The sequence below is a fragment of the Calidris pugnax genome, unplaced genomic scaffold (genome assembly GCF_001431845.1).
Source record: "Calidris pugnax isolate Ruff unplaced genomic scaffold, ASM143184v1 scaffold58, whole genome shotgun sequence".
In the NCBI taxonomy this organism is placed as follows: domain Eukaryota; kingdom Metazoa; phylum Chordata; class Aves; order Charadriiformes; family Scolopacidae; genus Calidris; species Calidris pugnax.
Genome location: NW_015090868.1, coordinates 7,611,197 through 7,629,232, shown reverse-complemented (window position 1 = coordinate 7,629,232; position 18,036 = coordinate 7,611,197). Strand labels below are relative to the sequence as shown.

General features: G+C 38.4%; 1 protein-coding gene across 1 annotated transcript in view; it reads left to right on the top strand.

The window, feature by feature from the left end:
- The window catches only part of TENM3 (teneurin transmembrane protein 3), a 1,441,984-nt gene that overhangs the window by 1,326,948 nt on the left and 97,000 nt on the right, over nt 1-18,036 (top strand). Inside the window, exons 16-17 of the mRNA XM_014945587.1 lie at nt 9,920-10,042; nt 16,531-16,745. Of these exons, the coding sequence (XP_014801073.1) occupies nt 9,920-10,042; nt 16,531-16,745 (338 nt within the window). The remainder of the gene's footprint in view (nt 1-9,919; nt 10,043-16,530; nt 16,746-18,036) is intronic.

Genomic DNA, 18,036 nt, shown 5'->3' with positions numbered 1-18,036 from the left:
GCCAACCACCGATTTATACGAGTTTCACAAAGTGTAACACAGTAACTGGGTACAATAAATTCATTTTCACTTGTGAAAGCTCCAGGCTTATCTGTTGTTTCATCTTCTCCTTCATCTTTGAAATGCCAAGTTTCACACCAGTTCTTATGGAGGGATTTTTGTGGGACAGTGGGCCCTCATTTGACTCACTCCAAATATTTTCACAGTGCCGAGGAATAGTTCTTTGCATTTTTCAACTTACTTGCCAGGTTTTTGGTCCCCAGCAGCCTCTTTTCTGTCTCTCTCCTGTTAGTAATCGCAAGTAGAGGTGGTGATATACTCATATCCACAGGTTTGAAAAGGAGGGATACAATCCTTGTTATTTCAATTCAGCTGGAGACAAAAGTCCTTATTACTGATCTAATACCTTTTCACCCAGTGAAAGGACTAGTTGGTTTTCTCCATCAATTTTATACGCAACTGCTACTTTGGAGCTAAAGCTGCTGGTTCTTAGCATCACCCATAAGATTTTATAGTTCAGTGTTGTGGCTGATTTTCTTTTAATGGGGGGGCAAAATCAATGTGCAACTGTAATCTTAACTTGTTTTTCCCAAGGCTTACATAGCTCTTAAAAAAAGACCAAGTGGTTTACAAGCAATTAACAGTAAGGTTGTGATCCTTTCAGAGATCATAGGTGACAAATTATTTTTTGTTTGCTTTTTATTAGTACTCTTTTTCATGTACCTACAGTATATCTTTGCTCACAGGAATAGTTTCACAGAAGCCACATCTCACTGTAGTGAGGACTCTCTAGAGAACGTGGTGTGTTGTTCCAATGCACATAAAAGGCATTAATGACTATATAATGAAGGATGCCCCATCTGGTAGCCATTCCCTTCTGTGTGTCTCTGGCCCAAGCACACAGCTGATTCCTGGGGATGTGGTGAGGAGCTTATGTCCCTGAGCTAAACCAGAGGGTGGTGGAGATGTCCCAGTGTGGGGATGACCGCACTCACCGAGCTGACTTAAACCTGGGGTTTTTGAACCAAGGATTTGCACAAGATTGTGTGCGTATGCAGATCACTAATGCCTTACAAATTTATATTGGAGGTGTTGAGGTAAGGTAGAGTTGTGTAAAAAGGAACTGAGTGTGTCATCTATTCTGTTTTTAAATGCAGATTTAAGTGGAAATTCCGTGGTTTTGCAGGTTGAGCTGCGTGTAGTGGTTGGTTTGTGCATCTACATAATTGCATGGTTGAGGTAGGCGAGTGATAATTATCCTGGATAGATCTAAATCACCTTGTGAAGAGGTTAGAGGTTATTTTGGTTTGCCCTCAATCACACGCCTTTGATCTACAAGTGGACCGCTGTAATCGTGGTATCAGGAAGCCTAACAAACAGCAAAGGATGAGAAAACCTATATATTGACTTGCACGTCCAATCAACTCGCATGTGATCTCAGCAGGAAATTCAAAACAAAAGCTAATTTATGGAAAAATATGTAGTTCTAATCACAGTTTAGCTCCGTGGGGTTCCAAATAACACACTACAATCTCTACATGCAGATGCTTTCATCTTACATTCCAGATTTGGTGACATTCCAAAAGTTCTTATCAAATCTTATTATCATCTTTTATTAAAGCTTATTACATTTCTCCTTATTGCATGTTTGCTGTAATATTCTGTCATTCTTAATATGGAATAAAAAAACGCTTTGATCTTTTTTAGCCAGTCATGAGATGGAAATATGCAACACAAGTATTTCACTATATACTATAAAATCCCAGCTCGGTGTGTCCTTTGAACATCACATTAATTGGCCCCTGTTTCTTTTTCCTTTGGTTCTTAAATCTTTTCATCAGATTGCACTTCTTTATGCCATCAACATGCAAATAGGGTATGCATGATCGTGTAGCACCATTTCATTATTATTATTATGTCCCTTGAGAAATTTATGGGGTTTTGTTGGGTTGTGGTTTTGGGGTGGTTTTTTTTGTACAAAATAAGGCTTTTGACTTACAAAAAGGGTTGGACCCGTTCATTGGTGCTCCTGCCTAAGAAAGATGTTGCCAATGAATTTTGAGACATTACATGGGCATTGCTTTTCTTAACACTTCTGTTTTATGAGGGCTGCGATCTAAAGGATGTCGCCCTGAGCAAGATTTCTGTTGGAGTTGTGGGGAAAAAAAACCTAAAATAGATAAGCACAAACCTGAGCCTCAGCTGTTTTCCGGAAAACAAGTTGAAGGGAGGAAAGGGAAGGAGTTAAGGATTGAGAAGGAAGAGAGGAAAGAAGTGCCTGAAGGAATAGAGAGAAGTAATTATCCAGCAGTCTTAACCCAGTCTTGAAAAGCGTAAATCAGGGGAGTTTTTTTTTCTCCTCCACAATACTTGACAACAAAATCATTGATTATGACTTTATTAGATAGAAACCCAAAATTTATGGAATATTTTTTGTGCCTTGGATGAACTAAGAGAAACAAAACAAGCCTCGTCTCAAAGGAGTCAGCAATCCAATATGCGCTTCCCCATCATTTCTCTACCTGTAATGATTTTGCACCATCTTGTTAACTGTGAACAACATTAGCTAAAAAAAAAATAAGGTATGTTCAGGAGAAAGCCCAGGATGATACTAAAGACTTTTTAGGAAATACTGAAGACTCCTACGTAATGGGGAGTGTTGGATGATCATCAGAATAAATGAACAAATCTGAACCGAAACAAGACATAACCCATAGCTCTTATTTAAATAAGGGGCTACCGAATAACGATCTCTGTTTCTGTTTTAAGAGATCTGGATTCTCCCTTAAGCTTTGAATGTGCCTCACATAATGCTGTTGACAGAATTAGACCATTGTTATATAAAAGTCGCTGGCTTGACAGCTAAAATGAGACATGTAGCCATACCAGTTTTCAGAGGAATAAAGGTTCCATTTTGGGTTGAATGTAGTAAAAATAGTTACAGCGAGACTACCGTATTTATTCCTTAACAGTTCAAATGCAACAATACTTTAAAAATGGCATATAATCATCTTTGATTAGTGGTCAAAGAAAGTAAGTTTATCCATGGTAGATGGCTGATATATCTTTTTTGCTATATTTTTCCAGGTAATTTTTTGTGATGTGTTTTGCAGTGTCTTTGTTAAAAGGTTCCAGGAGAAAATGAGGAATAGAGTATAAAGGTTGGATTTTTTTGCAGGTTGAAACAGTAAAATCAATGGACCTGTTCAGCAGTTCAGGATAAAAGGAAAAAGACCACACTTTTTCAGTTACTGTATTGATCTTGATAGGTATTGCTAAGTTTTTCATATAATGCTGTACTGAAATGCTTTACACTCAGAATATGGGTTCAGAAACTTTTCTGTGATGCTCCTGGTGGCTAGCCTTTTGAAGCTGCTCAAAAGCCTTGTACTTTTTAAGTTATTTTAAATTTGGAAATAATGAGTTTTTACTGATTTGCGAAAAACAGCAATAAATAAAGAACTTGGTGTTGTAACTTTTAATTCACATTATTTAAAATTTTAATTAACTATTTTTAATTCACTATTTGATCTGCAGCAACATCCAAGGCATCCTATTATCTTAGAAAAAAGCAAATGAATGCAAATCACTGACGGTTGATTTGCACATCTTCTGGTCCACTCCAGGTCCTTCAGAATAAAATAGGTTTAGATTCTAATTATAGCTGCAAGAAAAAATATATGGGAGATAATTTTAAAAACCACTTCAATGTTCAAATATTTCATTTGAAAATGTATTGCCAACAGGGAGATGAACTGGAAGATAATCCTTCAACAAGATTGAGCAATAATTGCAATTTGCTTAGTTTAAATTATAATCCTTTTGCATTGCTTTAAATATAAATGATATTCACTTTTCCTTATGTGCAAGTGTGCATACATATTATTCTATTAATTCTAGGGAAGCAATTTTGTAAATGATGGTTTGAAAGCACCAGCACCCAGACATACGTGGCAGTAGCAGTGCTGGAAGATGGTCTCAATATCTTCACAAGAAGCTCGTCTTCAAGCACAGCTTCATGAATAATAAGAGTTGATTACCCTACCTTGGAAAACACATGGGAGAAGGGAGGAAGGGTCACCAACATCATCCAGTGCCTCTTGCCAGCTTTCCCCACAGCATTGAGTTCTTTATGTTTATAGAATGTGCACCATAGGCCTTATCTCCAGAGATCTTGGGGAGATGCTTCCTAGTTAGAGATAGCTGGTAGTTTTTCTTTCTGCTTTCTAGTGTTAATTTTTCACCTGTAGTTATTCTAAGAAGAGCTGGAGGAACACTGGAAGTCCAGTTCCCAATTCAGGCAATCCTATTTCTGCTGTTTTCTCCTTGAAAGAATCCTCCTATCTATGAAATCTTGTTCCCCTGAAAGGCACTGTGTAAGCTTTAGAATTCTTTCACTGCAAAAAAACCCACTTTTACCAAATTCAGAATGGAAGCTGTTGAATTACTGGCAATTCTGACCAGTGCTTCAGAGGCTTCGGACTCAGACTTTGGGTACTGTAGCTCTCCAGTTACTGTAGGGCTACATCTGCCAATAATGGCATGTGGTTTTGCTTGTTCATCCTGCATCTTCAATGCTTCCACTTGCACAGCTCATAGGGTGTTTGCTATGCCCTTTGTTTTTCATATGAGCCTGTTTTTCACTTAAAAAAAAAAAAAAAAAAAAGCTGTGGTTGATCCCGGTGAGTTCTGATAGAGACACCTTTGAATTTTGACCAGAACATTAAATAAGTTTGGGTTTTGCTGCATATTGCTACTCTTTCTGCCAAAGAAAAGAATATTCTTTCTTTCTACTAGCATAAAAAAATAAAGCCCAGCATTGTCTGTGTCCTCACCTCTATTTCCAAACTTTGTTTTCTGTTCAGAGCTCCGTCCTGGCTGCTGGAGGATGCTAACACCTCCTGGTTTCTTTACTGACTAGGTGTCCCTATCCTCTGACCATTCTAGAGAAAAAAAAAATAAAAAAAGAATCCAGACAGCCCAGTTGCTAAATGGAGAAACAGCTATGTAAATTGGAGGGTTTTGTTACAATTCCTTTTTTTTTTTCCTCTCCTAACTTTGGCAGGAGAGAGCTTTGAGGGGAAGCACTCCCCAGCGGTTGCAGCGGGTGGTTGTCAGCTCTCGCGCTTCTAGTTGTGCCATGTAGTTACAGAAATTATGTGTCTCTCTTCCTGCCTCGTAATAAAGGGACTGGTTTCTTTTTTGGCTTGCTTGAAGGGAGTCTCAGGGAGGGTTTTGAAGTGATAATACAGTGTGTTTGCTCAAGAAGTTCCTCATGAAGAGGACTGTGTGAAGCGCAGCAACAGCGGCTTGAGAAAGGCAGACGCGAGACAAAGGGGCTGGCAACGTTAAAAGAATGAAAGGGCCTGATAGCAGTGACTTCTTCCTGAAGCAGATGATTGTAAAGTGTTTTACACAGTGTAAATTAGTCATCATTTTTTTTTTTTCAAGTGTTTGCTGTGAAATGTATTCTTGGTCTCTGTTTTTAATTACTGAGTAGGAATGAAGGCCTCATAGCCTGATTACAAACCAAAATAACTAGCCCTCAGTTACAGAGAGATAGGCAAGAGCAACCAAGCTTGAAAAAGCAGTTTAAGGTGGTTCACAATCCCTTCAGTGACCTGTGTGGCAGCAGATGGTAAGATTACCTGATAGCCTCTAACAAATGATTGAATTTTTCTGTTAACATCAATACCAGTGTGGGTATGAATGCACCCCTTTCATCTGAGCTCCGAATCTTTTGAATACCCCAGTCTTTTGGCATGTGCTGCTTTACAGAAATATAAAGGAAGGGGGCAAAACCCCAACTGTAAGTTTGGTTACTGCTTGTCTGTTTGAGCTTTGTTCTGGAGAATTCAGCCGAATCCACCAGTACCACTGGGCCACTGGTGCTGTGTTCATGCCAAGAGCAGCTCAGATCCCAGAGGACTTCCTCCTCTCTGCTGCCTCTCCTTCCCCCTCTGTTAGAGAGAATGGAGTCCTCACCATTTAAACTATTACCACACTCTAAATGCCAGCTATAATACTGATAATTTGGCCAGAAGCAGTACAAATACCACCATAAACAACCCAAAATGCTATCACAACTCCAGCTAATGAAGAAGATCTGTTGATAGCTAGAAGTTACTTGGCAGAATAGAGACGGGGACTGAAAGAGCAGAAGAGGCAGAGGATACCATCGTCTGGTTCTCTGCTTAAAAAGCCATCCTGTTCCCCGATGGGACCAATCATCCCAGTCTTGATACAAATAAAAGGAGGCTTTTGTTAGGGTTTGTGGGCATATTTGGAGTTGTGACAACCCGTCTTTTCTCCCATCCCCTGAGGGTTGAGCCATGCTTGCAGCTGGGGGTTATTTGGATCGAGTTGTTGTTGTCCATGACCACAGCCATCACAAGCTGGCTGCCTTCTGCTTAGAGGCATCTGCCATTCTCAGACAAGTCCTTGCTGCCATCAAAGATATGCCAGTATTGGAAGTTGTTCCAGTGTTAGTACCCTCATAGATTTGGCAGGGTAATGACAGACTCAGAACTAGTTAGTCTCAGAAGGGCCTCTTGTCTTCATTGTCATTGTCTAACACCAAATAAATGCCAAATTGAATGGGAATAAACCAGCCTGAAAGGGAATATCCCATCCAAAAATCAGGAAACTGTTCCACATGAGATTTGGGACTAAAATAGCAGCTGAGAAATGTATTTTGCTATATATGCTTCTGCTTTAATTTTGCATATACCAAATTCTTTATAGAAAGAAGTAAACTTACTGTCTCTCTGAACATGATAGAAACAATTCTGCAGAAACAGAGAAGGGGATTGAACTCTTACATCCCCATCCCAAAGGTGGAAGAAAGGTGCTGCTTATTGGACTCATGGGGGCATCAAGAATTTTTAACAGGTGCCTCGCTGTCTTTATGACACTGGTAAGGGCTTAAAGTTTGCCTTTATTTAGGTGGCTGGCTGAGAAGAGACAAATCTTAATCTACAGAATGGTGCTTGAATTTGTCTTAGTCAATTTCTTTAAGTTCCCCACCTCTAAAGAAACCCTGAGAAGAGACAAATCTTAATCTACAGAATAGTGCTTGAATTTGTCTTAGTCAATTTGCCCATGTTCTTTAAGTTCCCCACCTCTAAAGAAACTGTGCCTTGTGTTTTGGTCTTGTATCAACAAACCTAATTCTTTGATGTTGTTCTCATATATTTGTAATAAAAGAAGGGTTCTCTAAATTCCATAGTGCTGTCTCAGAGAGATTACACAGTTGAATTATTTAGTGTATTAGTACACACTGTAAGTTTTGGGTTGTCATTAGAGCTGTGAGGCAATATTATTGGTCTACTTCAAAAATACTCCGATATTCACAATCTGTGAAACAGCTGCATGTGTCCATCTGTTATTTTTTATTAGACTTTGTTTACTGAACTTGGTGCCAGTTCAGTGTCAAAGTTGAGAGTGCAATAGTATTTCTGAGGCGTACAACTATTGCTCACCATCTTAGCCAGTGACCTACAGTGGGACTCACATCGGTACAAACACAAAGAAAAAGGTAATTGTCACTTGCCTTGTAGTAACTCTGGTTCTTTGAGACGTAATCAATACAAACCCCACAGTCCTTGCCTTTGAAGACTTCAAATTCCAGCTGGTTTGAATTATGAGGGAATGGCTGGAAGGTCATGTCAGAGCTTCCCCTTCTAACCTCTCAGTGGAGCGTGAAGAGGCAGAGGGCATGTACACAAAGTACCAGCAGACAGAGCTGCTAACGATGTTCTAATCTTCTGTGTTTGGAAGGGATGTGCTTCTAGACTTAGAAAATGACTGTCACTTCCTCTTTTGTCTCCTGAAAAGTATTGAAAGTGGTAAGAAGCCAGCAAAGTTAGGAGAGGTGATGTAGCCCTTCAGACTGAAGACAAGAAATGTACTGGGTTTGAATCATGAAATATTTAGCTCTTTGCAGGCTTTCATTGCTGCCAGTGAAGGGAACTGGTAGAACAGATAGTAGAGTTTGACCCTAGGGTTTTTGATGAAATACATTTAAAAGAATGCAATCATCAGATTATTAATACATAAATAAGAATTTCAGCTGAGCTAGGGCCAAAATAATAATGGCTAATTCTAGCGATGTGCCAAAAATGGTGGTGGCCAGATTTATGGTTTAACAAGAGATGGGAGGAGAAAAAAGAAATAAGGTTTTAGGGTCAAGGAACATTGTACGTTATCAGGCTTTGACAGACAATTTAAGGTCTGAGAAAGAAGAGTAATAGTAGAGTCAGAGACTTGGAAGAAAGAGAATGTCATCTAGAGTGAGGATTTCAGTCTTTGAAGCATTCAGTAATAGGTCTTTGGTTGCATTCTGGTTTTTTGTTCTGTTAGGGGTGAGGGGCAGGGTTTAAGGCAAAGATCTGGCAGAGAGGGTCAAAATTCTGCAGCCTTCTCTCTCTCCCTGACTGAACTTCCACTGATGCCTGGTCGTTTTAAGTAAGGGTTGCCGTGGTCAATACGGAGGGATTGAAAGATCAGAGATGAAACCAAAAGGGATAAAGAACTGTTTGTCATTAGGATAGAAAGAATGAACAAATTAATAACATTGACTGTAGTGGTGATCTGTTTCAGAGACAGAAGTGGAAGGAACAAGATATTTCCACTGATGCCTGGTCGTTTTAAGTAAGGGTTGCCGTGGTCAATACGGAGGGATTGAAAGATCAGAGATGAAACCAAAAGGGATAAAGAACTGTTTGTCATTAGGATAGAAAGAATGAACAAATTAATAACATTGACTGTAGTGGTGATCTGTTTGAGAGACAGAAGGAGCGGAAGGAACAAGATACAGTGAATTATCTTCCTTATATTTTGCGCTAATAGTTAAAATACATTATTACAGATTGTTTTTTTCAGTGTATTTTTATTCCCTAGTAATGCTGAAAGACTGTTTCAGCTTTGGAGGTGACTGCTGTTGTAGACTCAGCAAACCCATGCTATACCACATGCAAATTAGAGTAATTACAATAAAATGAATTCTGGTGGTGTCATAGAGTCATTGGAAGAGAAGGAAACACACCACAGACAGCAAGAAATTGCATGTGTGTATCACAGTCTAGCATTAAGGTGATTTATTATTTTTTTCCCTATTTTTGCTTTAAAAGTTTAGACGGGGGTTAATTTGTTAATCCCTGGTGATCTCAAGGTTCCTTGAGTAGTTCCCCCAAACACTATGGAAGGTTGACTCTGTCTTTCATAATTAGCTAAACGTTTTTAAATGGTATCACCTCTCTAATAGATGTGGTTGTGGGGAATTAAGTAGTTCAGAACCCCAGCTTATGCGTGATCATTGCCAGAGCAGAGTGCTCCAGTGTCCCCAGCTTTGCTAATGATCTTGGCCTCGTTGGGGAGCGGGGACATCGCTGGTGGGGGTGCTGGTGACAACAAGGAAAGGAGCATTCAGGTCTTGGGTTGGCCCTTCAACACCCAGAGCATCCTCCATACCCTCCTCCTGCCTTGTTTCTTTTCCCTTTCTGGCTAACCAGAACGCATCCGTCTGCCGGTGAAATAATTTCTTTTATAGGTCATTTAGGAGTTCACTTAAATGATTTGCCTCTTCAGAAGGATCAAAAATGAAAAAAAAAAGAGAAAAGGATGTAATTACTGCCTGTGCTTTTTGAACATTGATTTGGGACCGGTAAAAGACTCGAAATGAGACTGGTGAGCTTGCTGTCAACTGCGCTCACTGAAAGCACTGTATCATTAAAGGACAGTGGTAGTAATTGCTCAGTGCCAATTCTAAGTTGAACTACTAGTCTGTGAATGCTTGTTCCTGTAATTTAATTTTTTAATGTATGAGTTGCTGTTCCGCTGCAAAGCGTGGAGAGCCATTATTTGCGTGATTTGTCATTGCGGTTAAGAGCATCAAATAACCTGTATCCTTTACCACCAGCAATGCATCTGTTCGGCCTCAACTGGCAGTTGCAGCAAACTGAAAATGATACATTTGAGAACGGAAAAGTGAATTCTGATACTGTGCCAACACATCCTGTAACAGTTCCTGCGGGAGAAAACGGTGAGTGAAACAGGCATTAATTTCTCTCCTTTCAGAATATTTCCTTTCTTTGTATCTTATTTACATTGCTGGACTTGAACATTTTCCCTCCAAAATTCTGTATATTTAATGGAAGTATAAAGCATTTGTAATTTATAGTAATTTTAAATAGACATGTAGATATTAAACAGGAGTTGAATTTCAGTTGAAAAGAGCACACTTTAGTATTTGAAGGGAGCGATGAATCTCGGGCAATAATGTTGATCTTCCAAGGAAAGCTGGCTGTCAAAGAAAATTCCTCCTGGGAATTTGCATGTAATATTTGATGAGGATAGAAAAGATCTCATCACATGCAGAGAGGCAGAACTTCCGCTTACTCTAAAATCTTTGATAAGGTAATGGTTGTTGTGGGTCCTTAGAGGTCGCAGGATGGTGCTGAGGGTCCCTCCTGGTTGAGGGGCTGGGGTGGCTGGTGTCCTACACTGCAGAAACGGCCACCACGGGGAGCCCAAGGTGACAGAACATGCTATTTCATAACAGGGACCTGTTTCCAAGATTCAGTCTTTGGAGTTCCAACAAGCTCTAGATAGTTCTCAGCCAAAAGCCATGTCTCTGACAGGGGGACATAATCTCTTTTTCTGAAGAGTTGGCACCAGAAATGGCACTTTGGGGAGATTTTGCATACTTTTGAAGCTTCTCTCTTAGCTCTATGTAGAAGGTGACTCATGACCAAGGAGCTTCCTATGGCATGATGACTTCACTATGTGGTGGCTTATGTTTTTCTCTACAGATGATGATATTTTCTTCTTTGTATTTTTTTTTTAATTTCTCTCTGAAATTTAATAGCTCTTGTATAATATGTTCATTTGTTTTCTCAAAGTCTCTAGCATATAATATTGAGTCTGAATCATCCAACCGACATAAAAAGTTTAAAAAAAATAAAACCCCAAACTTTATTAATTTTGTTGTAGGAGCTTTTAAAATACAAACCACATAAAGGGATTATTTTTTATCGACCTTTTTCCATGTTGCCCTTTAAGATTCTCAAAACATTTAAGAGCCTGTGCACTTTTGGCTAACAGAGGCTTTAAAATCAATAGGTTTTGAATGGAAAACTTGATTTAAATGGTTGATGAATGCGGTGTTTGCTTCATTACACAAAAATCCATTTTCCCTTTCACAAGGTAGAGCTGACCTCCTCACCACTGAGGAGGAGGAAGCCTCTGCCAGCGCTTGACATCTTGAAAATATTTTGAGTTATCACAGCTCCAAGTTATAGAAAAGATACAGCTCAGCTCATTCTTTTCCCCTTCTTTGGAATCACATGAAACTTCTCCAGTAGGACTTTTTCTGTTTTAATTTCCTTTACCCTACTGCCTTTTTCCTGCACTGAGATATTCATTATCTCTTGCTGTGTTCTTACTTGTTTTGAATGAATAGCAAAAAGCTACTGTAGGGTTAATGAATATTGATGCTGCGGTGTCAGCTCATCAACCCACTGTCTTCTGTCCTCAGTAGACGGTATATTTACTTGTATTAAATACATACACGTTTTTGTAAATATTTTATACATTTTTATTTTTCCCTTGATAATTTTAAATTTTTTTGACAAATTAAAACCGGTTCTACATTGCCTGAAAAGTGAAAGGCAATAACGTATATCAAATCCCATTCTTCCTTCCTTATGTTCCTAAGTACTGTAAAGGAGAACAGGGTTAATTCCATCCAGCGTTAAAGTGCTGTCCTCTGCAGAATAGGGTAAGTGGTCATTTATCAGCGTACGTCAATACTGAACAACAGGCAGAGCAGAGAACACACATTTGAAACCACAAAAGGAAAGTTAAGCAGGAGGGAAAGTGTGGTGACTAGATGTGAAATTTAAGGAGGGACAGCCCTGTGCTATCTTACTAGTTACTGAAAACTGTATAGAAGAATTAATTAAGCCTTGATTTGGGTATTCCACAGGTGAACAGCTTTCAGTACGGCCCCGTTTTATCCCCTGGTAATATCCTGGTATTCCCATTTAAATGGGAGAAATTCCCAGTGTTGTATGGACCAGACATTTTCACTGACTCTCTTGTCTAAACTTTGGCTAATCCTGGGGCTGCTTTGGTCAGAAGATCATAGCCCACTCCATCCCAGATCCTAGGGATTCCTTTCCCAGTACAGATACTTTGGAAAACTCATCCTTACGACCTCTGAGGAAAATTCAGCTGTGGTTTACCCAGAAATAGCTAGTCATAAATTGACAGTAAGAGCACATTAAATCATCCTTAAATGCAAACCGTTTGTTAAGTGAAGCTTGAATCTTTGAACGAGCCTTTTCCAAAGGTTTTTTGTTTTTGTTTCTTTTGTGTTGGTTTTTTTTCCCTCTGCCAACGTTCCTCGCTATATGAAGAGTAAACCTCCAGCAACATATCACCCACTTATCTAGACAGGCAGGATTCAGGGCTGCATCAAGTGCCATAAGAAAGTGTGTTTTCTATGGATATGATGAATTTTATAGGGCATTTCAGTTGAGGTTCTCCAAAGTGCTTCTTAAGCCGTGCTTAATCGAATACAAACATTTCCTTGAGGTGCCTCAGTGCTTTGTCTGTATTTATAACAAGGCGATAGAAAAGAAAGATTAAAAAACAGAAGTTCTTCAACCATAGTATTCTAGAAGTTGGTCACATCTCACATGTTGTTGGCTTTGGTTTAGGTCATCTAAAATTTATGTGGAATTCAGAAAGATCTTACAGTAGTTTGTGCTTAATTGCAGATTTTTTAAAAAATACGAGAAAGGGAAAAAGTGCATGGGAAAAGGGGCATTTCTTCTGGCTGGTTTAAATGCACTTTTTTAGATTACATTCATTAAAATATGTTATACTTGCTTTAACTGATATGTGTTGAGCTTTTCAGGGTTGTTTACAGTATCTCATGTTAGTTAAAGGTATAGTAACTTCTTAATTAGATGTTATGTTGGGTTTTTCTTCTTTAAAAGTATGGTTTTTTAATGAAGATTTTGATTTCATTTCTTGAAATGGTTGTTGCAGAAGGATGTATAGCAGGTGTCCCACAGAAACAGGTCTGAATAGCAGGTTATTCAATGGAATGGGAGAACAATCTGTTGACTGGCTGCAAATCCAGCCTTGCAACATAATATTCCAATTAGTACTGCCTTTGAAGGATGGAAAATGATATTATGTGTGACACTACACAGCAATTATTGTTGAGCATTTTTGTGGTTTGGTTGTGCATTCATTTTTATTCTGTGTTATAGATACTCAGTTATTCACACCGTATCTTGGGTTTTAATCTATAGAATGTTTCTAAATAAGGGGAGGGAGTTTGGCTTCATGTCATTTTAGTGATATTTGGGAATTATGTTTCTTGTATAATAACTAGATGTTGTCTATTGCTTTAAATATTTGTTTAGCTCAGGATTTTGTCCACTCTAACCTCAGACAGTGGAAGTACAATTTACAAATTATAAATATAACAAATATTTTGCCTATTAATTAGCTATATATCATTAGATTGTCAGGATCATAAATGCATCATATAATGATTGTGCATACTAGTGATACGGCAAATTAATGTGTTCTGTAGATTAAATAATAATACACCTAACCACAGAAGTACAAATCATGCTATAAATATTATTTACCTATAAATATTTATGTGGTTTGTATTATTGCATAGAGCAGTATTATTGTATAGAGCAGAAGTACTGTGAAAGAGAATATATATTTATTTGGACTGTTAGGTCATTATGGAATTAAGAGAATGAACATGACATTTCATGTTTTGATTTAAAGCTGTGGATAAGAACCGTTGCTGTTTAGAATGTGAAAAGGAAATGATGACACTACTAAGATATTTTCTTGTGCTCATTGAGAACAAAGAATAATCAAGACCCTTTTGTTAGGAGGGCAAAGAACTAGTGAGGATTTGGAGAGAGGGGGTGAGGCCTTAAAGGGACATGTGGCTACAGGGTCAAACTACCTCTTTTTTGGTGAAGAAAATGGGAATCAGTAGGATAATTATCTGCTAAGGATAAGTGTTAAAGCCTAGCGATAGATATTCCTGGCAAGTTGATCAAAATTTTTGATAAAGTGCATCTTCTTAAGCTATTTAATTCATTTTTTCAGTAGTAGGAGATAATTGGTTTTAATTTCAAATGTAGAAAGAGGGGAAGCTGCAGATCAATACTGCAAACAAGTGTTTATCGTTTAGTGATTACCAGTCATCGGCATGTGAATTTATACAACACAACACCCTTAAATTTGAAGGAAGCGGTCAGGAGCAAATGCTTAAATAAACCTAGATGGTGAATACAGATCCATCATCTGGAATAACACATGAATATTGAGAAAGGTTAAATGCAAAGTTAGAAAAGCATCAGACTCATCCTGAAAAGCGTAGAAAAATGGGTTTCTCCAAGGTGAGATACTTCACTGTCTCTTCTCAGCAGAACATTGATCAACCTGAGGATGCTGTAAGTGAGACATTTCCAGTGGCAGCAGCACCCTGGTGGCACGAGCCCCCACTCAGGGCCACCCGGTCGCTCTTCTCTACCTGTTTAATTCAGCAGCGGTCGCTGTTCATCTTGGATGCACAAAAAGTGGCGAGGATCAATCTGTGACCTCACCTGGCATTTCAGATTTTAATCTGTTTGGTTTTTTTTTTTTTTTTGAAAGTCAAAATGTTTGCAAAAAGGTTGTGTCAGTTTGTTCCATCAAATGATGAATAATGTAGAATTTGAACATAAAAGACAGGGCAGCAACAGAGCGTTGTCGGTTCTTCAGAACGGTTGTAAGACAACAAGTTCAGCATCACTTGAACGTGCTGATCACATTCAGGTGGGTTTAGTTCAATCTTTCTAATAAACTGGCTGCTGGAAAAAGAGTATAAATTGGTAAAAACACAGCAGTCTGTAAGATTGTAACTACAGTTCTATTTTTCTTCATATTGCTCTACTCAAGGCTCACTGTGATGTGCCAGCTGCTTAAATGTGGCATTACTTGCTTACTCCGGAGTTGATATGTCTACAACAAGTTCAGCATCACTTGAACGTGCTGATCACATTCAGGTGGGTTTAGTTCAATCTTTCTAATAAACTGGCTGCTGGAAAAAGAGTATAAATTGGTAAAAACACAGCAGTCTGTAAGATTGTAACTACAGTTCTATTTTTCTTCATATTGCTCTACTCAAGGCTCACTGTGATGTGCCAGCTGCTTAAATGTGGCATTACTGGCTTACTCTGGAGTTGACATGTGTTGGTGAGCAAGTTCTCACACCCATCCTTTCATTTTAGTCTGGACAGCACTGATTCCATTGGCCCCTTCCAATGTCCATGGTTTCCAGCCTATGGCCTTGCAGCACCATTCGCTTGGGCTGGAACAGTTTTGCCCCTTTCATTTATTTGACAGTGCTTCACTGGGATGGGACAGAGCCTTGAGGATCTTATGATACTGTTGGACTCCACCTGAGGTGTGGATCCAGGCTCTGCTGCCTGGACTTACCCACTTGAGGGAAAAGTTTGTTAGGGGTATCTAAAGTTGACAACTTCATTTTCATCCTTTTAATGATGAACAAAGTAGTCCAACTTTTCAGTGAAAAAGTTTGTTAGGGGTATCTAAAGTTGACGACTTCATTTTCATCCTTTTTAATAATGAACCAAGTAGTCCAACTTTTTGGTTTTAGCATTTAACATCATGTTTCTTTTGCACCTTGGCATCTTCCTTGATTTTTCAGGGCATTTGTGAGCCATCATCACTGGCCCCCCAAGGCTAACTGGTAGTTGCACAAATGCTTTATAGAGAAACATCATTAATGCCCTTCAGCTCTTAATAATTGGCCTGCAGGATAAATAGATATATTTATGATATAGAATATGCTGTTGGACCTTTTATTCAGGAGACAGTGTGGATGAGGAGGTGATAACAAGCTGTTAAGCACCCAGGGTGTAGGCATCAGGGGCAGCAAAGCACAAGGATATAGGCACAGTGGAGCAAGAAACATTGCCTTTCTTTTGGGGGAACACAAGAACAGAAAATAGGAAACCAAAGTTGTAGACATTGTTAGTGTTGTAGAAATGCTCTGGTATTTAATACAGAAAAGGCTGTAATTAGTTCTCTTGCCTGCTTATGTTTATGTATCTATTATTCTTAAAATTTGTATGCTGCATTTCCCTTTACCTTAACTTGTTACAGTGTGAGACTTCATGCTGGAAACCCCTGTTAAAATACTTGGGGAAAACAAGAATAGTTTAATGTAAGATCCTAAAACAGTTTCCATAAAGCTGATGCTTAGGGAAGTTCCAGTATTTTTACTTAGTAGGTATGTGTGGTACCTTGGCCTTTTTATTTCCAAATCAGTGAATTCCCTGGGATCTAATATACAGAAAGATTGTTGGGTAATGATTTATCTGAGGTGATTCTAAATATTTGAGGTTTTATATGAAGGATGATTGAAAGCAAGAAAGGAATACTAATCTTTGCTCTTTTCTTATTCTGATCTGTCAGGAAAATTAGGGGGATTTGCACAAGAGAACAACACTATAGATTCTGGAGAACTTGATATAGGCCGAAGAGCGATACAGGAAGTTCCTCCCGGGATTTTTTGGAGATCACAACTCTTCATTGATCAGCCACAATTTCTAAAATTCAATATATCCCTTCAGAAAGATGCATTGATTGGAGTATATGGCCGAAAAGGCTTACCACCTTCACACACTCAGGTGAGAACTGCTTGCCTTAAAAGTGCGACGTGTTGTTGAAAACTGTGAGCTTGTATCTTTTTTCTCTCTCAGGATTTTTCCATTTTGCTGATATTTATTTTTACTTTTTATACATTATTGATCTCATGTAATGTCCAAAACATGTATAATACTGTAAGTGATGGGATCTAAAATGGGGAGGAGGAATTCTTATTTATGAGCGGCTTTGAACGCCACGAGCAATGGTGATGCTTTAGATATATGGAGTTGTTTCATGCAGAATTTATAGGGCTTTTTTTTCTTCTGTGGTGTATAGACATACCTTTAAAAACCTAAGCAAACTAATACAGCATCTTGTGGCCACGCATGTGGTCAAGAGTGCCTGACAAAGACTAATTTTGCCAAATTTCCAAGCAAGAAGACAAAAGGTTTTTAAGGAAGTTTCAGTTTATTCTACAAGCAAATGCTACAGTATTCACAGCTTGGCATCTCACTAAATAAATACATAGAAGAAAAAATACAAAATATATGTGTACAAAGATTGGGGGATGTAAAAGTGTCAGTCTTCACTAGATATTTAGTGTCTTGAAACTTTATTCTGAAGCGTTGCAGAAGTTTTTTCTGCTCCAGAAGGTTCCTCATGATTCCTTTTATTGCATATAGTCATGCCTTTCCCTAATATCAAAGAAACACTTTTTATCCCTAGTTACAGAGAAGTTAAAGTATAAAAGAATGAATAGTCTTCTGGATTGGCAGGAGAAAGGGAGAATCATTGTCTGAGATGGTATTTTAGAACCAATTGTATTCAGATCTTATTTTTAAGATTTAAGATTCTTCAAGTCTTTCTTTCAGTTCAATATTTGTCCAAGTGCTGGCTCAGAACCGTTGTTCCACCTGAAAAGGGGGTTGAGCTCATGCTCTTCTACCCCATTTAGAGAATTAGGCAACCTCTTACTGATTGTTGTATTTTTCAAGTGTATGGATTTGCCCTATACACAACTCCAACTATAGCAACCTAATGGTATAATTGGAGTGAAACTTGCCTGATATGCAGTTGCAACAGCAAATCCATAACTGCAAAATTCAAATATTTTATTTTAATTCCACTTTTTTTACTTCGATACTGCACTATTTAAATTTATTTTGTTTTTTAGTTCGGGCATAACTTTTAAAAGACCCAGGACATAGAAACATCACTAATTATATCACCTACTTAGCAGCTGCAAACCACAGAGGAAGAATTAGGGTCAGCAAAGGAGTTTTATGCAGCTAAAATAACAGAATATTACATTAGCTATTTTTTAAGTCTAGT